A 27532-nucleotide genomic window follows, 5' to 3' on the forward strand; every position below is an offset into this window, starting at 1 on the left:
GTTGTAATCTGCTCTCCCCAAGGGAAGACATAAAGGTAAGATTCCTACATCTGATTCCTCTTTGAATAACATTTAGTTTGGGCCTGTAGCGTTCATAGTAGTACATGTGTTTTTGGTCTGTGTTCTAACTGAATTGAGCAATGGTTTATGTACTGAAATGTCACATTTTGTTGGGCAGAAATTATGGTGCTTCTCTTACAACACTTTCCAAAGTGATTAAGGGACTAAACAAATCATGCTGACTTGAAAACATGCAGTTTATCTTATTTCACTAGAGCATAATGAGCATTTCTCTGGTAACTGTTGGGCTATTTCACAATCTGTTTTTGTAGATTCCTATTTCTTCTGCCTGTCTTCTTCCTACTTGCATGAAACAAAAAGAAAAACAGAAAAGTTGTGCCACTTAAACCGCTTGTTAACCCGCTCTGCATTACACCCTGACTTCTGGTGCAGACCTGATGATGTCTTATGTGTCGGAAGGAACAATACAGTTGCAAGAGAAATAAGAAAAGAGAGTGGAAATGGGACGAGGAAGAAGCGTGAGAGAGAGTGATGTGAGGAGCTAAAAGGATCACGCTGCGAAGGCTGATTGCTCTCCTGGGAGGTGGATGGGGAGAGGGTTGAGGCAGATGGGATGGGTGGATGTTTTCAGACATGTGGTGCCTCCCGACGGTGACTGCATTGTTTTCTTTGTTAACTTTGTATGTATGAGCAGGACAAATGGGATTGAACGCACATGCAGAATTCACTATGAGTAATTTGAAGAGTCTCTTTCGACTTTTTACTCTCATTCACAATCAATTCTTTTGCTAATATCTCAATTTTATATTTCAACAAACAAGTGGTTATTGCTACAGTATATTGTGTTAGGTTTTCTGTTCATGCAGTGGTTTTGTGTGTAATTTGAGCTTATGATTGATGATACTCCTAATTGAGGACAGTGCTTGTTTAAAAATAGCAAAATATAGATGTAGATATATAGATAAAAAGTCACAAAATGCAGTGGTTCAATTTAAATTAAATTAACTTTATTGATATGGTACATTTACAAACAGCCCAAGTGCATTTTTATCAGAAAGGCAGCAAAAAATATGGACAAACATGAAGAAAAAACTTGTAAAATCAGTTAGTAAAACAAAATCAAATAGGATAAACAAGGAAAAGAGGATAGCAGTTTAAAAGTTAAGGATAAATATGAAATATTAGAACCATTAAGAGCACCCAAAAGCCGTCAAACGGGATTGATGATTGATAAGAAAAATAGAAAATACAGTGGCGACCAATCACATCGATTCCCACTTTATGCCAGGTTCACTCTGTCGAAATCGAAGAATGATTACTTGTTCTTCTCTGAGCAGCGTAAAAAATGCAAGAAGAAATGATCATGCATGCAATATTTATTATCTTAATAGCAATGCAACCTTATCAATAATCTCAATATAACTGATTTATTTTGTTGTCGGCGTACAGACACTGACAGCATTCTGAAAGGTTTGAAATACTGCTGCTAATTTTCTCCACAGACATTGTGTTCTGACACGGAATATTAATTTGCAGAATGTTCTTTATAGATGTGTGTGTGTTTGTGTGTTTGTGTGTGTGTCTGGGATCGGGGCGGTTCAGGCAGATGTGTTTTAGCTGATACAGTCTGAGAGCAGCTGGGCAGGGCAGGGCTAATAGACCAATGACATCATCCAGAGAGAGAGAGACTCGAGTGTTCGCCGGAGGCAGTAAAAGGAGGCAGGCCGGCTCAGACAGAGCAGAGCGACATGACAGCGGGACACGGTGTGAGCTGGAGAGGACCAGATAGCATCCACACTTCCACTCTGACAAGGATATAAGAAGATTTTCTCTCCAGTTTTCTCCTCCTCTACCATTACACCTTTCCCCTCCCTTCCCCTTCCCCCTTCCCCCCTTTTCCTCCCCTCCATCCTCCAGCAGTTGTCCCCCCCTCTCAGCTCCTGCTCCAGGTGGCTCCTCCGGGCATGCTCCTTAAGCCAAAGTATGGCCGCTTTCGCAATGAGTCTGTGACCTCCTCCGACGACCTGATGCAGAGCTTAGCCATGAGCGGCAAAGTTGTGGCCACGCCGGTGGTCCCCTCCTCCACCCCCAGCCTCCGCCTGCCTCCTCTGCCTCCTCTGCCTCCTCTGCCTCCTCTGCCTCCTCTGGACCCCACTTCCAGGTCCTCCTCCTCTGCTGGGGCTGCAGCCCTGGCTGACTCCCCCTGCCTGGATGGGGAGCAGGATGCCACCACAACCTTCTGCATGCTCATCCCCAAGATGCCCCAGTGGAAGTTCTCCAACTCGCTGCTCAGCCGGAGCCCGTCCAACTCCAGCTCCAGCTCCAGCTCCAGCTCCAGCAAGGACTCGGGGAAGGCAGCATCAGCTCCTTCCCAGGCCTCCTCCTCTTCATCCTCACACAGGCCCAGCGGTGTGACCTCAGTCAGCGGCCCGGTGGCCAGCCTGGCAGCAGTGCTTAACTCCTGTGACCCTGTGTGTGTCACCCCCTGTTCCCTGCAGGCCATCCGGGGACAGAGAGCGGTGGCGGCGGCCGCAAGTTCTGCCGGTCCAGGGGACCACGGATTTGGAGCTCCAGAGGTCATGGTGAGCCCTGGTGGGTCCAGCAGCTCCAGAATGAACCGCAGGACAAGGGGGGAAGGCATGTGGCTGGGGGGAGAGGACTTCAACCAAAAGGGCAGCTTCATCCACAAACCCTCTCAAGGCTGGTTGCACCCTGACAAGACGATCACAGGACAAGGAGCCTCTTACATCGTCAGGGTAAGTCAGAGGGCATCTTTGTTATTGCAGACAGTAAATCCATATTAGAGAAATGTAAACACCTACAACACTCCACATTTCTTTTGTATTAAAAGGACATAAGTTGTTCAGTTGCTCATTTGTTAACGCCTGGTCAGCATGGAATATTAATGACCTCATTTAAAGGTCTCTATCTGGGTGGGAAACAAAAGGACACCTCACTAGCAGGCAGTTTGTTATGCAGCTCATGTGGCGCGGACTGGGGAATACATAATTTAATCCAGATAGATGGCTTGGCGTGGCTGGTCAGGAGACTGCGTCAGGCTAGAGCACAAGGGTGGAGGAAGATAAACCCTGAAATTATGTGTACAGACTGTAGGAAGGATTTGTTGTTTACCAAAGGTACTATACGTCATAGTGCATTTAAATCTGTATTTATAGAGCATAGAACCTATGTGCGATTGTAGTTTCCTGCTGGAGGCTCTCAGTGGGAGTGGTGCTCTTTGTGTGGTTTGTTTACTTTTGTGATTCCAATGAATTGTTTTGGTTTTACCCACAAAATGTGATTTACACTCTCTCAGATTTATGAATACCAGGGTTTAAAACAGTTAGCATTATTATTATGGTTGTTGTTGAAGCTTTTAAATATTCCACAAACTCTGTAGAAAATCAAATTAGGATCCATTAAAAATTGATCTGATCACAAGTTAAACAGATAATTGTGTGTTTCAAAGAGACGTCTTCATCAGCGTGCACTAGCGATTTGTGTTGAAAAGGATCCAAAGCAGACTGCTTGACGTCAATGTCAATGATCTCCCCTTAGCGGTCCCCCATGACTGTTCACCCCTGTCCTTCCTCACTCTCCTCCTTCTCCTCCTTCTCAAACTAATCACATGGCTCTTGATTAGCCCAGTCTGGAGCCCGAGCATGCTTTCTAACGGCATTATAAAGGCACCATTCATTCCTATATTCAATTACACTTAATCACAGTCATTTGCATCATGTGATGTGGAGGAGCAGGACAGGAAAGGTCCAAATGTCGAACTCTCATCGCCGTGCACGGCTTTCCGAGATTCATAGCAAGTGCTCCTCTCACGCCTGATTGATTTCAGCTACAAATCTTTTAACAGCTCATTGTTGTCATCTGCAAGCACAATAACTTTTAGATTAGAACGTTTGAAGAGCACTGAAGCATATATGCATTTCAGTGGTTAATCTATGCAGGGTGGAGCACCTTCTGCATGTGTTAGTGTCACAGTGGCAGTGGATTTCTGCAGCACTATGCTGTTTTTTAGCAGCTCCTCCCACTGTTTCTGTTCACTCACAAACACGTTCACATCTCCTGGGAAAGACAGAGATATGACTCTTGGTGTAATGGTTTTACACTTTCCCTGCATGTCAGGCCTGCATCTACCCTCTCTGATAGCCAGGACACTGCAGCAACCAGCAGATACAGCACAGCAGCTGCCAAACAACCGTCTTTATTAGTCCTGCATTAAAGCCAGACTGCTGTCATTTTATGCCCGTTCCTTAAAGTCTTGCACAAAATATTTGGCGGTCAGACTATAAATAACTATAATCCGTAACTGGATTGTCTGCTGCTGCTGAGGCAGTTTCCAGAAAGATCTCACACTAAGTTAATTTTGTCATGGCATGCTTTTAAATCCCATAAACGGGATCGAAAATTGATAAATAGTTCTTTGAACTGTAAATGCTAAAAATATCTACAAAAATCTGATGTGAAAAGGGAACAAAAGCATGAAATTAGAGACAAATTTATATTGCAGAATATAAAAAAATCCTCTGAGATTGTTACTAACATCACAACTTAAAAGCAAGACAGGATCTGTTCTTAACTTTTAAAAACAAATAAAACAAATAAAAAAATCATGGAATGTTACAGCATGGGCTGCACATTGGGCTAGTGGTTAGCACTTTTGCCTTGCAGCAAGAACATCCCCGGTTCAAATCCTGGCCTGGGCCTGGGATCTTTCTGCATGGAGTTTGCATGTTCTCCCTGTGCATGCGTGGGTTTTCTCCGGGTACTCCGGCTTCCTCCCACAGTCCAAAAATATGCTGAGGTTAATTGGTTACTTTAAATTCCCGTAGGTGTGAATGTGAGTGTGATTGTGTGTCTGTATATGTAGCCCTGTGACAGACTGGTGACCTGTCCAGGGTGTCCCCTGCCTTCGCCCGAGTCAGCTGGGATAGGCTCCAGCACCCCCTGCGACCCGAGTGAGGATAAAGCGGTGTATAGAGAATGGATGGATGGAATATGGTTTAATTTTACCCCTGAGGCAAGAAGTATGTATGTAGAGTAATGATGGCTAGTCAGCATGTGGTGTAGACATCATAAGATTAGTTTTTTTTAAGTTGACAACAAATCCTTTCTTGTTTGTAAGTTATACTGTTAACAGCAATGTCAGAAGATATTTGATTCATTCTGGACCATAAATTTCACTCTACTTTCATGCTTTTGGGCACTTTTTACATTAAATTTCAGTAGTTACTGTCTGTAATTAAACACAGGAGTAAAAATCTGTAAAATAAGAAATAAAATAATTATGCACTTTTTGTTTCAAATAATGTCAAATATCTGTAAATTACCAATACTTTCTACTGATTTAAATAGATCAGAAAATAGTGCAATTGTATGTTTACATCTTGTAAACGGATAAATTAGCCAGAATCTGGTATGAACATTATAATCTCTTTAAGTATTTTTTTTAAATTGACAACGCATTCTTTTTTTGTTTGTTAGCAGCAATGTCAGAAGAAATTTTCTTCAGTCTGAACTACAAAGTTCCCTCTAATTTCATGCTTTTGTGCACTTTTCACATTCACGGGGGGTGCTGGAGCCTATCCTGGCTGACTAGTGAGGATAAAGCGGTGTATAGAGAATGGATGGATGGATGGATGTTACAGCATTTGACCACAAAAGGACACTATTTTTTTTAACTGTATTTAAATCAGTAAAAAGTATTTTACAGACGTTTGTCAACATTTGAAAGAAAAACTATGTATATTAAGGATTGAAAAATGGTAAATCATTCTTTAAACTGTTATTTTACAAAAAATATCTATGAAACATGGATTGACCATGGACACTGACACCTGTGTTCCAGCAGCTTCTAATTCTTGGCAGATCTGTTTTTTGGTGGTTCTCGGTTGAATCTTAACCCTCCTGACCAGTTTTCTCTCAGCAGCAGGTGATGGCTTGCATTTTCTTCCTGATCATTGCAGTGACCAAACAGTGCCATGCGCTTTAAACTTACAAACAACTGTTTGCACTGTTGCTCTTGGGACCTGCAGCTGCTTTGAAGTGGCTCCAAGTGACTTTCCTGACTTGTTCAAGTCAATGATTCGCTTTTTCAGATCCGTGCTGAGCTCCTCTGACTTTCCCGTTGTAGCGTTTGTGGGCATTTGTATCCACTGAGCCCTATTTAAATGGCCTCAGAGAAGTAACCAGCTGTAGTCACTCATAATCACTCACAAGAAGTTAGGAGGCAATGCTATGAAGCTCATTTCATCGACACAACTTTCTAAGTCACCAAAATTGCTAATTCATGTTGCTGTATGTATATTTTTGACCCGGCAGATTTGGTCACTTTTTCTGTTAACCCATAATAAAGTCATAAAAGAACCAAACTTCATGAATGTTTTTTGTGACAAAGAAGAATCTGTTCCAATCACTCTATCAGAGAAAATTAGAAATAGAAATAACTGGAAACTCAAGAGAGCCATGATATTATGTTCTTTACAAGTGTACGTAAGCTTTTGACCTCGACTGTACAAACAAGAAAGGATTTGTTGTCAACTTAAAAAAAAACAACTAATCTTATGATGTCTACACCACATGCTGACGAGCCATGATTACTCTACATACATATTTTTTGCCTCAGGGGTAAAATTAAACCATATTAGATTGTGACATTTTCTATGGGGACAAATTAAAATGGCAGCAGTTTATATCAAAGATTGCTGCGGTGACACGTTTGGAAGGAGGATGTCAGTCATATGAAACTGCTGAGGAATGTTTCTTGGAAAGCCAGTGTCTCCCTAGTCACAGGAATTAGAGACTTGGCTTAAAGGACAATAGAGCAAACGGGGTTGAGTTGCATCAGCAGATGAGAGCGTGACAATGGAAGCTTTGGCAGAGAGGGACAATTTTCCTGATGGAAGACTTCCCCCATGTCCAAATCTTATTAGAAAGCTCATTAAGCTGTCAGGCTCAAAGGTTGCTCCCTCGCTCTTTCTCTCACTCTGTGGTGTGTTCATGGTGCAGTTGTAATTCTGGAAAACAGCACTACTCAGCTTTACAGATAGATGTAAATTTACCCAAAAAGTCTGACAGAGTTGCTATTTTACACCCTAAGATGTGATGATTTAAGGTCTGATGAGAGCTGTTTTCAAATGACTAAGACTTGGACCTGTAAAAAAAGAACTTTTTCAAAACTTTTTAACTGTAATTTTTAATACAGTTTCCTGGAAACTCTTTATTTACATATTCTACCAAAGGAAAAGAAAAAAATCAGACCAAAACTGTAAATAATCTTCACATCAAAAATATATACTTTTACAAATGGTCATTTGCACTTTTATACTGTTTTACCATAAAATGCTACATTTAAATCACAAAAAAATATTGATTTACATCCTCAGCCTAAAAAAAGCACACCTTAAAAATGTAAATAATGTCTACCTCTAAATACTGCATTTTTACCAATCGTAGATCGCATTAAATTAAGAATAAATATTGTCAGTGTCCAAATGCTTGTCAGTATTTGAAAGAAAAAACATGTATATTAAAGACTGGAACTGTTACTTCACAGAATTTCCCTGTTTTGTTCAATTACAAATTATACGAAAATATCTACTAAATCCCAAAAAATGTACATGTTGATTGTAAAAAAAGAAAGAAAAACATTAAACTGGCCAAAACTGTAAATAATGTCCACATCAAATATTGTTTTGTTCTTTCACAATGTGTGACCATAAAACTAAACGTGTAACAATAAAATCGTAACAAATAACAGCAAATGTGTGTAAAACAATGCATTGTAGCTAATAGATAGATAGATAGATAGATAGATAGATAGATAGATAGATAGATACTTTATTAATCCTGAGAGAAATTAAGCAGTAATATCAGGACAGTTTTTACTGTGTTTTAACTTAATAGTATTTCACCGAGATTTTCACTGTTTTTAATTTGATTTTTTTACAGTGTACTTTTTTTAAAAAAAACACACATAAAACCTCTTTAATACTGCCTTCACAGTCTGATATCATGCATTTCAACCACCTCACTGGAATTCCTTTGATTCATTTAGTAGCTTTTTCAGCTGAGACAACGTAAACTTATATGCTGTGAATGTGCTGTGAATGACAGGAGTTTCTTTTATATTCGATGTTTTAGGCAGATTTTTAATGTTCGATTTTAGCAGATAAACAAAAATGTCAGATTTCGCTCATATTTTTATGAAAACCTCCCAGATATGCAAATACAGGATACCCTCACATGCACTGATTGTATTCACAAACACCCTCTCACCCTCAGAATCCCCTGGAGGGGTCACAAACTGCAGATTGTCCGGAATTTGGAGCTCTTAGTGCCGCTAATCTAGTCAAGGTGCCATTAGCACCCCAAACTGACAGCCATTAGGAGGCTCCTCAGCTGGGAGCGTCTGCCGAAAAACACTTTAGCGCTCCCGAATGAGGGTTTGATTGAGATTATTGTCGAAAACGGTCATAGTTACCAACAGAAGTTTACACTGTAAAAATGTACGCGTTGGAAGTGTTGTAGTGTTGATATATTTACATGATTTTTTGTCTACTCAATGTCAGATGGATGCTGTGACAGCTGTAGATGAAAATTTTACATAATAAGTAAACAAACAGGATAATGAAGAAGCAGTAAACAGCTTTTTGGCTTGTGAGGCATAACCAAAAGCTAGTCATTTCTCCAGTTTTTCCAACAAGAGTCTAAGATAGAGAGAAAAAACAGCCAAAAACAGATATTATATGTTGTTTTTTTTCTTATTTCCTACATCATTAATCACTTTCCCTGGTGAAAATGATCTTTTCTGACTTGTTAGCACTCTTGTATATTGTTTTTATGTAATATAAAACACATCGTGAGTGAAATAAACATGGATTCAGACTTTGAGGGTTTCCAATTTTAACATGTATGGCTAAATTGTGCCACTTTATACATCTACGTCAACGCATTTCTGTCATAGTAGTAACTAACACATGCTTCTTAGTTTTCAGAATAAAATAACTTTCCAGAAGATAGTTCTACATACTTGTGACTCTTTACAAAAAAGTAATCATTTAAGAACTATGGTAGTCAAATTCTCCAATCTTTCCATCCCAAAAGTGTTAGTATTAGCTTAGTATTTCAACACCGACAACATTAGTGACGACAAAAACTTGGAGTCTGACTTCGCTACATGTTTGACTAAATCACTGCATTATTACAACTTGCCATTGTGTGGTGTAGAGTAGTTTTACAGTATTTGAGCAGAACTGAATGTGAGCTGGTGTGCTTGGGCTGCAGCGAATGGAAAGGTGTGGATGCAGATAGATGCAAAGATGAAATAGATTCACACATTCTGAAAGACACAACAGTGTAGAGTTACATCTAAGCCATTTCCAGACAGGACGAGCTTGTTTCCGTGGAGATAAACTTCTAAATGTGTAACTTTGATACACGAAGATGCATTTTTGCGAGTCAGTTTAACCACATCAGTCATTTTGTGTGATGTCTTTTAGTAACTGTCCTCTGTGGTTTGTTTTTCTTCACAGTACATGGGCTGCATCGAGGTGTTGAAGTCGATGCGATCCTTGGACTTCAACACGAGGACTCAGGTGACGAGGTAAGCCGGTAACCGTCTTTCCTGGTGGTGATGAGTCAGGAGAATTCGATCCCAGATGTGTTGTATTAATCCAAGCTTCATGATATCAAATTACTTCCAACAAACACTGTGTCAGTTTGAAGCTGGTAGATAGAGCAGAACCGTTATTTCATCATCAGGAGGTGGCAGGATGGTGAGTTATCGTCACACTTGTAGTTCCAGTGTTCATTTTCAAGTTCCATTCAGAATATCGTCAATGCAAGCGTAGAAAGTTCAAACTAAACCAAAAGAAAGCTAAATGTAATGTGCATTCCAGTTAAAACGCAAAGCATCACAAGTTCCTCCGTGTTTACATGTGAAACTACACCTCAGGGTCTCACCACGTCTGTTTCTTTGTGCTCATACGCCCCACACATGATGTTATTGTTATAAAAGCAGCATGCCATCCTAACACTCCCCCACTCTCTCCCGCTCCGTCTCACCCTCCTCTCCCCCTCTCAGCGATCGATCGGCTGTAATCTGAGCCCACCGTGCATCCAAGGCCTTAAGTGCAGGAGGGAGGGAGGCAGCAGAGATGGAGTGATAGGGAGGGAGATCTATTATTGATGATGCTCGCTAATGACTGTGGAAAGCTGCAGTGGTCTCCGTGAACGTCTGTAACATCTTCAGCAGGAGGAGGAGGAGGAGGAGGGATGTTCAAAACAAAACAGCAAAACAAGACGAAGGGAGGAGACTAAGATGGCCGCCTCTGGTTGTGTTGTTGTGTTTAGACATCATTGTTTCCGAAATGATGGATGTGTTTTGTACTTGCATCCTTGCGGTGGTGGATTTTTATAGTTCATTGTGTTCACACTCCGTCATATTCACAATAGGAGCTCATGGGCAGTTTATCAAAAAGGAAGTTGCAAACAATCACCTAAAATCTCCCAAAACGGCAACAACGAGAGGATATGATTTGTGATTCCTTCTTTTATTTGTCCAACAAAGTTAAAAAGATATCTGCGGAGTGTGGAGTCCAGCTGGATGCAATTTAAAAGCAGCATTTAAGCTTAAACGTGAATCCAGACCTGTACCGTATAAATTGTGCATTTTTTTGAAGAATTTACTGCTGTTTTACAGATTTTCACTGTTTTGTGAAAGAAAAATATTTATTCACATGCTTATCATATAAATAACTGCCTTAAACTATTAATAATAGTCACATCACATCAAAAATGTTTATTTTTACAAATAGCAATTTGTTCTTTTCCAGTGTTTAATTGCAGAATCACGCTGTTTTCTGTATTTTAAATAAATTGTTTAAAAAATGAAAAAAATGTTCATTCGCACATTAACCCCGAAAGCAGGCCAAAAATGTAAATAATATCCACATAAAAATCCAATATTTTAACAATAATAATTGTATTTTTGTAATGTGTGACTCATAAAATTACATCTATTTTACTTAAATCAATACCAGTACTTAAATAAATTAAAAGAATTAGAATTAGAATGGTTTTGTTGTCATCATACATGGCCTGATGAAAATATAAATAGTTTCCGCTGGACGGTGCACAACAGGCAATAAAAAATAAAATATCAACATTAAATAATAAAATCAAATACTTTTTTATGAATATTTCCTGTTTATTTTATTTTTAATTATTTTATTTTTTACAGTTTTTGAACATTTTATAGTTTTTGAACATATCTTTCTCTGCCAGATTTTCATCCTGTTTTATGGATTTTTTTTACAGTGTAGAATGTTTTACATGATTTTTTAAAATATGTATTAAGGGTTGCAGATATAGAGCTGTATAGCACAATGTTTATCAATTTTTGTTTAATGTTTAATTACAATGTTTAACAATATTTTAAAAAAAATATTGATCAATGATTAAAAAAAGACAAATACGGTTGTTTTATAGTTCATTTACATGTTAACCCCAACAGACAGGCGTCGAAAACTGTAAATAACATCAACAATAAAATCCAGTATTTTTTATAAACAATAGTAATTTGTACTTTTGCAATATGTGATAATTAAATTATATCTATTTTAATGTACTTTTTACTGTACTTGAAAATATATTTTTAACAGATATTTACCATAATTAATTTTTTTAAAAGTTTTAATTTATTTTATATATTTATTTCTTCCAGATTTTGTTATTGTTTTTACAGATTTTTTCCCTAACTGTATACAATATTTTACAAGATTTTTTAAAAGATATGTATTTATTTAGCTTTTTCTATTTTCCACTATTAGAAAGATAAAGTTAATTATCTCTCCATATAACTTTTTAAAAATTATACAGTTATTTTACAGATTTTCCCTGTTTTGTCTAATTTCAGATAATAGCTTGTAATATCACTGGAAAAGCATTAATGAACATGTTAAGAAAAGAAAAAAACAGGCCAAAACTGATCCAACCGACTAATAAATAAATATTATACAGATGTTTGCTGTTTCACCAGTATTCCACAGTTTTTAACAGAACTTTTCTACTACCCTTTTTGCCAGATTTTCGACATTTTCTTACCGTGTGGCCGTTTTTCTGCTTCCTGACTTTTACACAACTTACTTTAGTTGCAGAAAACCACAACAAAACATTAGATGGTTGTGAGAATTTAAAGAATATTCTTCAGCTCATGGATTTAAGGTGTTTTCTCCCAACAGCGCTCTTTGTGTCATGCTGTTTAACAGCAACATGATGATAATGAAGTTCAGAGTTTTATTGCAGGGACGATACCAAGACTGCAGGCAGATGAAAACAACAACAGCTCCTCCTCCTCCTCCTCCTCCTCCTCCTCTGCCCTCTCATCAGCATGACTCATCCGAACAGTGTGGTGTTTTTCAAAAATCCCTGAGAAGACCTTTACTCGAGATGGGGCCCGGGACGCTGCTTTTTAAATATTTACGAGCCACTTGATAGGGGCAGCTGGGCTCTTGATTGCTGTCCCCGCTGTCCCCTGGCAGAGACTCCAGCCTCAAACCCACATTAGGCCTCAGTCTCACCACCAACCACACAGACGCTTTAAAGGCCCATTAGGCAGCCGATCCCCGGAGTTACAGCAGCTTCACTGCAGAGTTCTCACAAATCTGAAGAGAGAATCTCACTGTGGTACTGAAATAAATGTGAATACAAAGACCGTAAAGAAAGCTCTCAGACTGCACTATACAACACTTTATGTTGCTTTATTATTTAGAGGGAATTAAACCTGAATTTGATAAACATTCATCAATGATTACTGTCATTTTTTTACCCTATGGTCCATAAACATCAGAGGTTTCATGCTACACTTTAAGATTTTTTATTAACAATATGTAACTAAAAATGCTAAATTGTATAGCATCCAATAAGTTCACAAAGAGCTATTATTTTACACAGCAAAATGTTGTATTGAACAGTTGTGATGAGAGCTCATTTCAAGCAGGCTAAAATTGTAAAATAGTTTTACACTGTAAAAAAATGCAATTTGCTTTTGAACAATTCACTGTTATTTTACAGTTTTTCCTAATTTGATTCAATTAAATTGCAGATAGTAACTAGTAAAATAACAAATTACAACATTAAATCTAAAATGAAACATCAAAAAATGTATTTACATCAGCTAAAAAGTAATTTATATATATATATATATATATATAATAGCATATTTTATTTATATATATTTTCCTGGCACCATATTGCCAGATTTTCACCTTCTTTCTGCAGGATTTTCTTTTTTTCCAGTGTACTTTTCTATATTGTCAGCAGATGAACTAGAAACCGTTGTGTGACCTTTGAACTGTGGAAGGTCTGTGACCTCTGACCTTCGATGAGGACGGGAACACAACGCTTCTGTTCATGTTTAACCTCAGGTTTTTCCACCATTGTTATGTTATAGTGGTTTTGTAGCCCTCAAGACTTGTGAACATTTTAAACTTGTAATCAGACTCAAAGTGATTGTATGTGGGCCCACAGACAACATAAGTCCACCTGATTTGTAGATCCTGAACAGCTGTGATCAGTGATCACTGTGTTTCCCTCCAGTCTGATCTTTAACTTCTCTTCATTTCCTGAACAGGGAAGCCATAAACAGGCTGTGTGAAGCTGTACCAGGTGGGAAAGGAGCCTGGAAGAAGAAGGTTAGAAGTAAATTTATAATCCTACTATGTGTGTTTTGATTTTGGCAGGTGATCAATAGTATTTGCATACACTGTACACTGTAATAGTTTTGACTTTGCTGCAGCACGAGATGATTTGAAATGACCACACAAAGCATTTTATTGGTCTATGTAGGTCTTTTTCTGGCAACAAATAAAATACGTACATTAAAAAAACAGCAACAGCAATACAGAAGTAGTAAACAAATTGCACTAGTCAGACAGCTGGCATGACTAAAACTACTGTGAAATAATGGGAAATTACCATTTCATTAAAAACATCTATAATTCATTTTACATAAAGTGTATTTTTAATAAATTATATTTACATATTTTAAAACAATTGACTTAACATAGATACAAATATAGCTGAAAAATGTTGTGATACAAATAATCGGGCATATCACTGTTGAAATGTGACGTTTTTAGTTAAGCCTTATTATGTCATTTTAAGTAAAAAAAAAAAAAACCAACAACATCAAAACGCATTTCATTCTAGAAATACAGTTAATTTCAGAATGTATTGAATGAAGTGCAGCATGATTTTTTACTTCTAAAAAAAAAGCATATACAGCAATAAAATGAATGGATTTACTTTTTAAATAATCATATCAAACCACTATTATTTAATAAATACCGGTGATTATAGTTTCAGTAAATAGCAGTTTAACATTTCAGATCATGTCCAGTGTCATATCTATTCTTTTTTTGTGCACGACTTTGCATTAAAAATCCTTTATATTTCCTAGATGCTATTTTTTATGTTATTTTACAGTAGAATGTAAATTCACAGTGTATTTTTTGGTAATTTGTCTTTTATTATGTGTTCCAAAAAAGAGGAAACAATCTGTAAAACAAAAAGGAATATTTCCACATTTTTTTTCAATATTATCTTTTGCATTTCCAATGTTATAGTGTCACATTTCTGCTGTATTGTTTTGAATAAAGGCCCTGAACAAAGCTCTGCAGTCGATCATGGGGAAGAGCAACCTGCGATTTGCAGGAATGAGCATCGCTGTCAACATTTCCATAGATGGCCTCGGCCTGCTGGTTCCTACCACACGACAGGTTAGATGGTGCTCCACTAAAGATGCTCAAGAATTATAATGAATGTGATGGAATTTCATCAGATATCATTGTCCACTGCTAATATAGGCGATGTGCTTCCATGATCCCAACTAATTTAAGATCTTCAAATTGTGCACCAGGGCTGCACAGTGGGGTAGTGGTTAGCACTTTTGCCTTGCAGCCAGAAGGTCCCCGGTTCAAATCCCTGTCTGGGATCTTTCTGCATGGAGTTTGCATGTTCTCCCTGTGCATGCGTGGGTTTTCTCTGGGCACTCCGGCTTCCTCCCACAGTCCAAAAATATGCTGTGGTTAATTGGTTTCTCTAAATTGTCCGTAGGTGTGAATGTGAGTGTGATTGTTTGTCTGTATATGTAGCCCTGTGACAGACTGGTGACCTGTCCAGGGTGTCCCCTGCCTTCGCCCGTGACCCTAGTGAAGATAAAAATGGATAGATGGAAATTGTGCACCAGATATTTTTGGCTTTTGTGTATTCTTGTTGTTCAATTTTATGTCTCCTTTAATGTCTCATGTAATTGTCAGCCATCATAGTGGGTAACTTAAGTGATAAATTACCAACTAAGCAGAATTTTGAATGTTTTTAAAAGTTTTAAAGATGAATTTCTAGTAATGTTCACCTCATTAACACTAAAATATGGGCAGAAATATTGATTATCTCCTTTTAATGAGCTACAAACTGCCTCAGTCTTAGATGTATTAGTAGAGATGATGGTTCCAAAACCCTTAACTTTTACCTTGTTGAAATTTGGCTTTTCCGTTCATCTATATATGCGTGTCATATACATTAATTAATAACATTTTGGCAAACCTTTTTTTGTCCATTTCTCAGGTGATAGCACACCATCCCATGCAGTCCATCTCATTTGCATCTGGTGGAGACACAGTAAGTGCTGCACATGTATTCCCCACTCTCCATTATATTGGTTTATTATACTGGAAAAAACAATTTGTGAGTCTGCAAGTAGCAGACTGGATTGGTCTCCAATCTCATGGCCCAATAAATCAGTGAGGGCTTTGATTTAATTCTGTATGTCTGATTTATTCTCCCTCCTGCATGTTGCAGGACACACCGGATTATGTTGCGTATGTGGCCAAAGACCCGGTGAATCAGAGAGGTACGTCCTATAAAAAGCTTTTCTTTCTGACTCACTGCCCTTTTCGTAATGTTTTTACAATATTGAATTGTACTACCTCTTAAAGTGGAGCAGTGTGAAGGAGCTGCATTAACTCCTACAGCTGAACAACTTTACCGTTGCAGGGCATAAAAAAATCTATAAATGTGTGCAAGTGGACCGACAGATCTTATAAAAGTTAGTTTTCTGACATAAATCCTGATATTTTGGTGCAATATAGCACGGCCATGGAAAATTCACACGCAGAACTTTGGAATGAAACCGTGACATTAACGGCATTAACACTGAACAAGGACTTGATCCTGATGGCGTGTGGTAACAGAAGACTTGTTGTGATGACCCCTGAGGTCATATTGAGGGTGGTTTTAGTTTATCTCTTGGTTTTGGGGATGAACAGTGACTTGATACTGCCATCTCACAGCTAGAAGATCCCCTGGTTCGTGTCATGTTCTCCCTGTGCAGCATGAGTTTTCTCCAGGTTCTCCGGCTTCCTCCCACAGTCCAAAACATGCTGAAGTTAACCGGTAATTCTAAATTGCCCGTAGCTGTGAATGTGAATGTGCTTGTGTGTCTCTATGTGTAGTCAGCTGGGCTAGACTCCAGCCCCCCACGACCCTAATGAGGAGTATGTAGATGAAGGATGATTGGATGGATGTTGGTTTTGGGAGTGGTTGATTAGTGTAATCAGCAGCACCTGATGGCCCCAGTGTGTTCCTGGGTTATTTTAGAAATGGTTGCATATTGGCCACTCACTTTGCTTCCCTCCACACCCAGGTCTGGTGCTTTTGTTCTTTTTGGGCTTTGGTTTTTAGCTGTTCAGACATTATTCACACACACATGCCACTGACTTTACTGATTCTCACAACCAAATACTGTTTTGGCTTTAATTTAGTTTGATTTAAGTTAATCAAAGCAAGCTTTATTTGTGATACTGTAGCTCTCTTTGTATTGTGGCCGTTTTGATCCAGTCATAACAAATGTTTGGCTCATTCATTCAGATGTTTTGTTAAATTTGTCTCTTGTGCCTTAGCTATCAGTGGGTGCATTGTGTTGATTGCCCACTGATTGGTGGATTTGGTCCAGCTGACTGCTGGCTTTAACTCTGCTTTATGCTTTGTCAGGCTGCAGCGGGTTTTGGGGAGAGGCATGTTGAGTTATCTGGAGGCAGTGTTGTTTGTGACCTGAAATTGGTTGTTTGGTGTTGTCCAGAAGGTGAGTGTTACTATTTTGATGCTCTGTTTACAGAGATTTCTCTGGTAGGCTGTAGGGCACATCCTCACTGGGTTGTGTTGGCTTTTTTTGTTTTAGTAGTGCTGTGTGGAGCAGTTAATATTGGTTGTCTTTGGACAGCTACCATCCTGCTGCAGGTCTGCTTCACAGACTTGCTGGTTTGGTGCTTAAGGGACCCGCCTCAGAACCACATACAGAACAGGGCTGAGCTTCTAGTAAGTAAATTCTATGTAAAGGGCTGTCACTTGTGTGTGTATTAATTAATGCTTGACTATCTATGATGGTAAGTTTGGAAAAAAAAAATGGCTTCCTTGTCTGGGTTTTTTTGATGCAATTATGCTGGCATTTCCTGGGCTGCAAGACCGATCAATTTGTTTTTTTTTTGTTTTTTAAGTCGCTGATAATTATGGTATTTTCTGAGAAAAGGTAAAGATGATCTGTTGTGCCAAAAAATGATTACCACACAGTTTACATGTATCTACAGCTTCTTGAATGTTGATCAAACAGCTGTAGCATGCAAATATATGAATCTGTATCTGTGGTGATGGCAAATGTTGTGAAACTTTCTTGAATAATTGATCAAAGAAATGTTTACAGTTCTACCCAGGCCTGAAGTTTAGGACTATACTGAATAATCAATCAACTATCAACTTTTTCACCAACTTCTTGATTATTGATAAACTGGTTTGAGTAATTTTTGGAGAAAAGTCACATTTCTCTGATTCCAGCTTTTTAAATGTGAATATTCAGTATTTTCTTTGTGATAAGCTGAATCTCTCTTGATGTGGGGGGGGGGGGGGGGGGGAAACAGAACATGTAAGGATGTCATCTTGAGCTCTGAGAAACATTTTTAATCATTTTGAAATTTTACTCTCCAAGATCAGTCCTTGGTGCTAACTTCATGAAGACCTCAAACTGAGTTCAACCTCAGAAGAAAAGGGAATAATTGGCTGATCAGTTTGACTTCAAGATTGATATGGCCTTCGTTTTCAAAGAAAAGTAGAAAAGATGCTTCAGTGTGTTCTTACTGGAGAGCACAGGAAGATGTTCAGTGATATGTACTGAACCTGACCTGGATTATGGAAAGGTTGAAAGAATTTGTCCCTGAAGCATATTGGCACGAGTTTCGGAGCTGGGCAAAGGATGAAGCAAACCAGTACGGAGTTTCTGATTTGATGTCCCGTTTACATCACTGGTGCTCAGCTGTTAAAGTTGATGGTTTTGTGAGATGCTGAGGAACACTATTCCTCAGCATGTTGCTACTTCTGCTCACCAACAGAAACCCCTGACCGTGCTTCAAGCAGCTGAATTGGCAGATTTTTTTATTTTTTTTACTGGCACACAGAGGTGCTTTTCCAGAGAAGCGTTCTGGGGTGAAAACAGGAATCCTGCCTTTTGTGAACTCCTGCGCTGGTGACAATATTCTCAAGTCATGTCCAGTACTCAAACCTGCATTTACTAGTTGACCTGAGGGTGTGTAGCTGCTGCTATGGGGAGGATGACTGGAAGGATGGGTGTCTGTTGCTAAATTGGAAAGCTATGCTCCCCTCACTTTGTCTTGTCCGAACCGTTGGTTGATGAGGTGGACTCTGTTGCTATGGTCCTACAGGTTGGCCATCAGGTACATTGAGGTTTAAAGCAACTTTCTCGCAGAAGCTGCTCTGTTTTTGGATTGTACTCCATCTTAAAATGAATTGGAGTGAAAGAACTGCATTATCTCACACAGGTGAATGACTTTGCTGTTGTTTTGGTGCAATATTTCACGACTGCAGAAAATTCACATGGAGAATTGTGGAATGAAATTAGCGGTGTTACCCCTGGACTAGGACTTGATCCAGATGGCATGTGGGAGCAGAAAACTTCTTTAATCGACTTTATTTTTTGTTTCCTTCAGCCTGTCATATCCTTGAATGTTCGGATGGTTTAGCGCAGAGTGTCATCAGCACCATCGGACAAGCCTTCGAGCTGCAGTTCAAACAGTATCTGCACAGTCCTCCTAAAACCATGGCTTCAGGTGACAGGTAACCGCTGTTGTATTACCTTTGTCTAAAATGACAAAAAACCTAAGAATATTTGTTACTTTCCTTAAAATCTGGCTTCTCTGAAGCAACGGTACAATAATATTGCCAAGATATTAAGTTTGTTTTGAAAACGGGTGTCTAAAGCAAAATTTAACCAAATACCACTATTTAAAATCATATATAGACAATTTATGGACACTTGGAGCAAAATTCAATAAAAGAAAGATGTTTTCAGAATTGTGGCACTCTGAAGGTGGTGGAAGTTTACTTAGTTGGCCTAATAAATCATACTTTGACACAGTAAATACTAAAGATATCCTGCATAAGAGCTTAGCCACCACAAAAATCTGATCCACTGTACAATTCTCAAATTTCTTTATTTATTGCAAGGAAACGTGATAGTTCTTTTTAAAACTGTAAATACAGTGTGATCAAACATCAAGCGATGTAGAGACAGGATGAACTCCAGACTCTTTTTCTGTTCTGGTTTCCAATGTAACATCTTCCTTCCTGCCAGCAGCAGCACAGACTGTAGGGATCTATACAGATCTGTGGCTGATTCCTATAGGTCATTTTTGGATGTGGAGATGCATTTGATCGGCTCAAATCCATCTGAGAAACCAGATTTTGTCTTATTAATATTACCATTAATATCATAAAAATTACTGATTTAAATAATTGAACAATAATCACAGCCAGAATCATTGTTTATGAGACAAAAGTATTGATTGTCTTCATTTTGACATTTAGCTCGTCCTCATTTACCTCTTTTTAAGGTCTGCGAGGTCGGGGGAGGACGAGGACTCCTCTGACCATCATTACTACAACCGCATCCCAGGGAAGGAGCCTCCGGTTGGGGGAGTGGTGGACTCCAGGCTCAGGTCCAGTGGAGCTCCGCTGGGTCACATCCACACTCAGCCACAGAGCAAGACAGCAGCTCAGGTGAGAGTCCAGCACAGTCACAGAAACGGTGTTCAGTCCATTCTAGTACGGCAGCCCTAACTCCAATGTATCCAAGTACAGTTTGTAGGGGGTTTTTTTGTGCTTCGTTTGTGTTTTATGCTGCTTCATACCTCTACTCTACTACATTTAATGTGATAGCTGGAGCTCACACATGCTACTCTATAAAATAAACCCTTTACAAACACGGCTAAAATATGTCTAATGATGGTGAAATACATTCTTCAAGTGTAGCTAATTTAAATGTGGTCAAATAGTGTAATTTTAAGATCTTGCATTGTAAATGTAACTATTTGGAACAATGCAGATTCATGTGGATGTTTACAGTTTTAGCCTTATTACAATTATTTGCTTTTTTTTTTTTTTTACAGTTAAATCCTGTAAGAAAACAATGGGAAGCTGGCAGCAAGGGTGCCAGATAGGTCTTAAAATGGTGAACAACTGAAAAATGGGGAAAACAAGGATCAATGTCTGACTTACATGCAGTAAACATTTAAAAGAACACAAACTTTTTACATTATATGTGGTTTTGGCTGTTTCTTTGCAGTTAGCATATAAAGTAATACTTTTTTGTGAGTTTATTGAATTATCTCTAATTGAACAAAAGGTAAAATATGCAAAATGACACTTTAAAAATGAGGCCATGTTTTTCTATTGCAAATATTTGTTCTTTTTTTCCTTCTAAATAATGAAAAGTGTAATTTTACAACCAAACATTACAGAAAAATGTTTAAAGATTTATAAGAATACTGATTTACCATTTTGGCTTTTTTAAAATTATGAATGTCTAAGGTAGTAGAGCTTTTTAGGATTGTATTTTTTATATGTACAATAGCAGTAAATTATTTTTTAAAAATGCATAACGGTTAAACTTTTTTTTGCAGTGCATGTGCGTTACATAAAATACCAAACATAGGGTAATCATACATACTTACCCTTTACAAAATAATTATTTGAGAACCATGTCAATCAAATTCTCCAGTGTTTCCCCTGAAAAATCTAAGAATAAAGATCTGCAGTTTAACAAAAACGATCTACCACAAACCTTGACAAACTACAGCAGTGCTATGCTGCTGCATTAATCCATCACAACTGGAAAAATTACTTTCTCATAGAAGCAGAGTGTACATTTTATCACATAAACTAGAGTTTTTGCTATTAAAACATGGAGAGTTTTGTGCAGATACAACTTCTGTACTTTCACTTATGTTGGGTCCAGAATACAAAAGAGATTAAGTATTTTTCACATTGCATTCACAACAGTGTAGTCGTTTTTTTTTTGTTTTTTTTTTGTTTCCCCCCCCCCCCCCCCCCCCCCCCCGACAGCCTAACCACCTCTGGTATTGCAAGCACTGTCAAATATTTATCATTATATGTAACCTTGCAGTCTAATGTTATCACAGATGTAATTGAAACATCTGGGCATTATCAGAAAGTCTGTGATTAACGTTTATTCCATCCAGACTCGGCCTGGACCTTCTGACATCTCCCTCATAAACTGGTGACGGATCTGTTTTGCTGCTCCTTCCCCATATTGTTTACATGGAATTAATGCACAGGAGCATGAAAATAAAACTCCGTAAATGTCTCCCTGATGCGCCTGCACCGTAATTGCCGAAGACTGATATGATTACGCGAAGAGCCGCTGCCCATCGGGTGAATGAAACCATCGGCTTCTCCTGGCAGCTCGCTCACAGTACAGTGACATGCTGTGGCTAATGTTACATCAGAGTGCTTCAAAACTACATTACACAGGTGCAGGAGAGGTTTAACTGTTCAGGTACAGACGCACAAATGTATTTAGGATGTGTTCTTGTGCTGTGGTTGTGTGTCAGCAGGTGGGATCTCAAGCTAGGAGGGATCAAGCTTGCTACCACCCTGGTCAGCTGTGTTATGAGCTTCACTGGGACACTGAGAGGACTTACAGCTCAGGTGAGACTCCCAGTGGCAACACGGAGCCATAACACTTCCAAAAAATGACCTTTTTTACCAGTTGATTAGAGTGAAATGCCACAAAGTTATTCAAGAAGACATTACCTAAATTAGAGCAACATTCCCCAAAATCAAAGTAGAAGGTAATTAAACTAACACAACTGCTTTTTTTTAACCTAAAAAGGAAAACATTGGCTCTTCATAGAGTTTCAGAATTAGTTTGTTTTTTTTTTGTTGTTGTTTTTTTGCCCCATGGGTTTGTCAGCTGTTTGTTTATGAATGCGTGGTTAAATTTGCACTTGGAAAGTTGTTTCTGTTCTGTTGCGTTACAGGTCTGGTCATTATTGCACTTTGTGGCCTCGATGACATTTACTTACCCACAAGCACAGACAGAAGCTCAGTGTTCGGACTATTTAGTCTCACCTTAATTGAATAAGGATTCTGGGAACTAGCATAGCTTTCTAGATAAAATCATTTCCACTTGGTTCACTGTGTCTTCTTTAACAGGAGTGGGAAACTAAAGATTGTCTTATATAAGAAAATCTATTTACACTTTGTAGCACTCTAATATGATAAATGGATCGTATGCTTTGCTGTTGAAGTTCCTGGTTTGGACCCGCCACTGTTTCTTATTTAACTGGAGAAGCATTTATGTGAAATATCAACACAATGAACTTTAAATAAACTGTAGATAACCGGCTGTTTCATTTAGTACCATTTTATTTACCGAATCTTTGAACCAGTCAGACTTTTCAGTTTAATCTTTCATTCGGGTTTGCAGTGTTGGGCACTAAATGATTAGGGAATTACCAAAAGTCAATAAGAAAATGGAAATTACAGCACAGTAAATGTGTGTGTGACATAAAATATAGTAGGTAAGGTTTAAGTATTCAGGCTATTTTTTTTAAATTGTAGAAACTTAGTGCTTACCATTTTCTATTTAATGTTAATATTGTGAAAAGCTTTCTTAATGTTAAGGAACCATAGAACTGTCATTTTGCTGATAGTTTATAACCATAACATGAGAATACAAATCCACTTTACTACATACTACAGTTGGTTTAATTGTATAAGCTGTATGTACACACTGGAAGATATAATCAAATTAAAAAATTCAAATTGTGAATATGACCAGTATCTGGGGCAAAAAAAAGAAATGAGTGTTTCAGTGAACACATGATGCTTGTGCAAAGTATTTACAGTCTTTGTAATTGTTCCCTTTCTGTGTCTTTTCAACATTAAACCATAGTCAGTTTAATTTGGCTTTTTTTTTTTTTTTTGGCCAAAAATTTACAAATAAAGGCTGTTTGGTGTCAAAGTGAAAACCAATTTCTACAAATCAGTACTCCTGAATACAACAGCATGAAGACAAAAAAAAACACTTAAAGCAACTCTGTGATAAGAGTATTTTTTTTAAAAAAAAGCACGAGTGAGGGGATGGATACAGGCATGTGACAAGCTCTTAAGTCAACTGAAAGGAGGTTGTTTGGTTTGAGACAAAAATGAGTCTTGTGGCCATCAAACTAGCTGCGATGTTTGACAGACTAAACGCTGCACATCAAACACACCGTCCCATTGTCAAGCATGGTGGTGGCATCGTTATGATGTGGGGATGCTTTTTGGCAGCAGGCTCTGAAGGGCTTGAAATGAAAATGGCAAAATACTGAAATCTTGGAAGACAACCATGATTAGTTTAACATCAATAAAAGGGGAAAACTTACAAGGGGAGTGGTTATTTTCATAGGGACACTATACATATACATGTGACTATACAGACAGAAATCCTCAAAAGTCAAATTCTGTTTGTGCTCCTGTCTTCCTCTGACCTCAGATGGTTACCTGTGTGCTGATAGTCAGCCACCAGCCAGTAAAAACTATGAGACGCATCAGTATGTTAACACCCAGAGTCGGGAAAATCTGGAATCCCTCGCTCAGGCTTCTGATGTACGCAGAGGACCTAGGCCAGCTGACAGTCCCAAAAAAGACCTGTTTGACATGAGTAAGCCCTTACATTTCAGTATGCTATAATCTGATAGATATAGTAAAGATAAACTCTCTCTATAATCTGAAAACTTCTACATAATGACAAGATTTGTATTTATGAAACCCCACCATTTCTATAGGGCCCTTTGAGGATGCCCTGAAGCTCCATGAGGCCTATGGTGGAGCTGTTGGATCCAGTGCATCTGGAGGTTCTGTCTCTCAGGCTGGAGGTGTTCGGGTGTTGGAGGACCAGTGGCATAGCCCTCCACAGCGCAGGGCCCCTGTGGCCCCGAATGAGGAGCAGCTCCGCAGGGAGACCTGGTACCACAGCCGGATGAGCCGACGAGATGCTGAGAAACTCCTGGTCCGAGACGGAGATTTTCTCGTGCGGCAGAGCACCACCAACCCAGGGCAGTATGTGCTAACCGGCATGAACTGTGGACTGCCCAAACACGTACTGCTAGTGGACCCTGAGGGAGTGGTGAGTGTCGGCATGTAGCGTCCCCAATAAATATGTTCACCATCCATTAAAGCTCATAGTAGTTTCAATAAAACCAGTGATGACAAAAAATGAAAAGCAAAAATCAGGGGATGGATACTAGCAAAAAGTTTGCCAGAAGGCATGTGAGAAACTCTGAAGTCCACCAGAAGAACATGCTTTGGTCTGAGGCCAAAATGGACCTTTTTGGTCTTCAGACTGCACACTCTGTGATGAACACCAAAAAATGACTACACATTATTACAAACACACAATCCATAAAGCATGGTGGTGGCAGCATCAAGATGTGGGGCTACTTCCAGACAGAAGTTGCCCCACATTGTGGCTTTAGAACAATTTTTGAATTGTCATATACAGTTCCTATGTAAAGATGAATCTTTGTCATCGCAGTGTCATACTTTTGTACAATAATACAATGAAATTTGAGTTTTGGCCACATCAGTGCTAAAAAAAAAGGACATGCAATTGTCAAAAATTAACTTATAAATATTGAAAATGTAGTTGTCAAAAAATAAACATAAATTAAAATATCAATGCTATTAAAAAAAGAATAGATTAGGTACACAATACATAGATGTATAGAAAAATCTGCAAATTCAACAGTCTGTGCTATGCAAGTATTTTTATTTTTAAATCTCCTTTTTATTCATGGAAGAGTTCTATACGTACGGTAGAATTACCCTGTGCAATACTGTTTTCAATATTCAAGAGTCTGTGCAGTATCTGAAATTCTACATATAGAAGAATCTGTACAACATCAACAGAAATTATAGTAATTTTTTTGCACTAACACCTTTGCACTGCAGATTTCCCTGCTGTAGAATTATTTAAGGCTCATCTAAGCTTAACTTTTTTTTTTTTTTCCTCCATAAAGGTCCGGACCAAAGACATGTTATTTGAGAGCATAAGCCACCTCGTCTCATACCATATGAAGAACAAGCTGCCTATTGTAGCAGCAGACAGTGAGGTTCATCTCAAACAGGTGGTCAGAAGGAAACGATGAGTCTCCTGGAACTGCGTGGGGATGGTAAGCATGCAGTATATGTTGTACTACGATGTAGGAGTTTCCTAGAATAATTTAGTGATTAAAAATGCAGATATTGGGGTAGGAGTGCCTCATGAAGGTCCATTAACAGTGCCTGTTTTCACTGAAACATAGCGGGTTGTTGTTTACCTCATAGAGGTGTTCATTTACAACTAGCTACCCTCTTTTCTCTACCCTTTTCCAGAGCTGAATTCTTATCCCATGCAAACAGGATTAAAAACTGACACCAACTTATTTTTCTGGAATGATTATTTGTCCAGAGGAAAGGAAATCACTGATGCTTTCGTTACAGACAATTCTGCTCAGGATGTGGAAGTATCTGACATCACCTTGTAACTTTCTTCTGTCTGTTGGCTCCCAGGATAAACCAAAATATCCCTCATCTGTCATGAACTCCTCAGCATGCAGCTATTAAGCTAACGAACCAAGCAGAAAGCCACAGTTTGTCCTGTGTCACAACTGGATAATCACAAACCGAGGTCAAAAACGAAACTCTTAAGGAGGACCCAACCTCAGGAAATTACAAATGGATCCGATGCGCAGTGAAGAAATGCCCTACAGCGCCTGTAATACTGAAGTGCTTCCAGTAATCCTCGACTTGCACGAGCAGATCATTCATCTAACCACTGATGGACATCGCCAGAACAGAACTGTCCCTGACTTTCTGGTGCAGGTTGCATATTCAGCAGCTCATTTCAGTATAAATGCAAGAAATGACCACAAGAGTCAAAGGACAACATGCCACTGGAATGTAAAGACTGTTGTTCACAGGTTCTGCAGTATCTGAGAAGGCACAAAAGAGCCACATCCTTCTGCATTTTTTTCTCCATAATGTATAAGCATCAAATCCTGTTTATAAAAGAGTCATACTATAGCTCCAGTCCAGTGAAGATACACATTTCATCACATCATTATCAGTCATTTGTGTTGTTTGTAAGGGCTGTTCATAACTGGGTGAGGTCATGTGTTGTATAAGCCTGTGAACATTACTGATCAGACTGTGGTGAATCCTGGATTTAAGAAAAAAAACTGCTTTTGTGTATATCGACATCAGTTTTTCCTCAATCCCCTCCAACTTCAGTGCCTTAATAACTACACAGACAGGCGTTCGTGTCAGAGTGTATATAATGTGCATTTATGCTCCTCTTTGCAAAAGACTAGTTTTTTGCCATGCCATTGAATAAATGAACAAACTTCAGGATGATTAAGCTCTTTTAATTGGGAACAGTCACGTAAGCTGCTCTTGTTTTGGGGTGAATAATGTTTAATACCTTCTTTGTGGTCTTGATTGTCGTATGTGCATCCCCCAGATGACTCTTCTAAAAGATCCTCTGTGACTGACCTCAAAGTAGAGATCTGGACTTGAAATTAAATCCTTTATTTGTCCCAGCTCAGGGAAATGCATCTCTTTATCGATTGTCCTCATCCCACGTCCGTGTCATTAATTTTCAATGAATTGCTTGTGTGTGTTTCTGCTCCTTGGATGCACTGTCCCTACCCCATTTTTGCCAGTGTAATACTTCTAAAATATGCTTTTTAAGTTTCTAGCTTTTTTTTTTTTTCTTTTCCCCTTTGTCTTTAGGAATGTACATTTAATCAGGGCCTCCACTGTTCTTCATGTTGGCCTCACGAATGCACAGAGATGAGGTAAAGTGTTGGTCAAGTCCAAATGATTAATGCAGTTTCTGTTTTCTATAGAGCTCCCGTTTTGCTTTCTCAGGAATTTCTTGGATCTTTACTTCTGTGATTAACAGTCAAGGCTTTTTGTCAATAAAATTAATTAAAAGTAGAGTGCAATTTAAGTAGTGTTGTCTTTTTTTTTTTTGCCTTAAAGATTCTATGTTATGCTTCTTTTTTTCTTTTTTTTCCCCTCCCCCAAAAGTCTCACGTTCCCACTG

The 27532-nt window shown here is 38.6% G+C and overlaps 1 protein-coding gene and 1 long non-coding RNA gene across 2 annotated transcripts; one reads left to right on the forward strand and one right to left on the reverse strand.

Annotated features, from left to right (window-relative positions):
* The first annotated feature begins 12 nt into the window (after positions 1–12).
* shc2 (SHC (Src homology 2 domain containing) transforming protein 2) lies at positions 13–27436 on the forward strand. The gene is made up of 14 exons (XM_051947525.1): positions 13–35; positions 1939–2777; positions 9567–9637; positions 13667–13727; positions 14694–14813; positions 15661–15714; positions 15895–15946; positions 19089–19215; positions 19992–20157; positions 22014–22119; positions 23939–24106; positions 24231–24571; positions 25464–25616; positions 25996–27436. The coding sequence occupies exons 2-13, from the start codon at positions 1986–1988 to the stop codon at positions 25590–25592; spliced, it is 2187 nt and encodes a 728-aa protein (XP_051803485.1). The 5' UTR covers positions 13–35; positions 1939–1985; the 3' UTR covers positions 25593–25616; positions 25996–27436.
* On the reverse strand, positions 21487–24083 carry LOC127533721 (uncharacterized). Its single transcript, XR_007941469.1, has 2 exons — positions 23934–24083; positions 21487–22102 (listed from the first exon to the last, which is right to left on the reverse strand). It is a non-coding gene; the product is annotated as an uncharacterized LOC127533721 (long non-coding RNA).
* Positions 27437–27532: the final 96 nt, after the last annotated feature.

This window comes from Acanthochromis polyacanthus, chromosome 4 (genome assembly GCF_021347895.1).
Source record: "Acanthochromis polyacanthus isolate Apoly-LR-REF ecotype Palm Island chromosome 4, KAUST_Apoly_ChrSc, whole genome shotgun sequence".
NCBI classification, from domain to species: Eukaryota; Metazoa; Chordata; class Actinopteri; family Pomacentridae; genus Acanthochromis; species Acanthochromis polyacanthus.

Bases quoted from the DNA above. Each gene is read 5' to 3' on its own strand.
- shc2 (XM_051947525.1), top strand. From the start codon at position 1,986: ATGCTCCTTAAGCCAAAGTATGGCCGCTTTCGCAATGAGTCTGTGACC. The intron at 19,216-19,991 runs GTAACCGCTGTT...CCTCTTTTTAAG, and splicing joins ACCATGGCTTCAGGTGACAG to GTCTGCGAGGTCGGGGGAGG. The intron at 24,572-25,463 runs GTGAGTGTCGGC...TCCTCCATAAAG, and splicing joins TAGTGGACCCTGAGGGAGTG to GTCCGGACCAAAGACATGTT.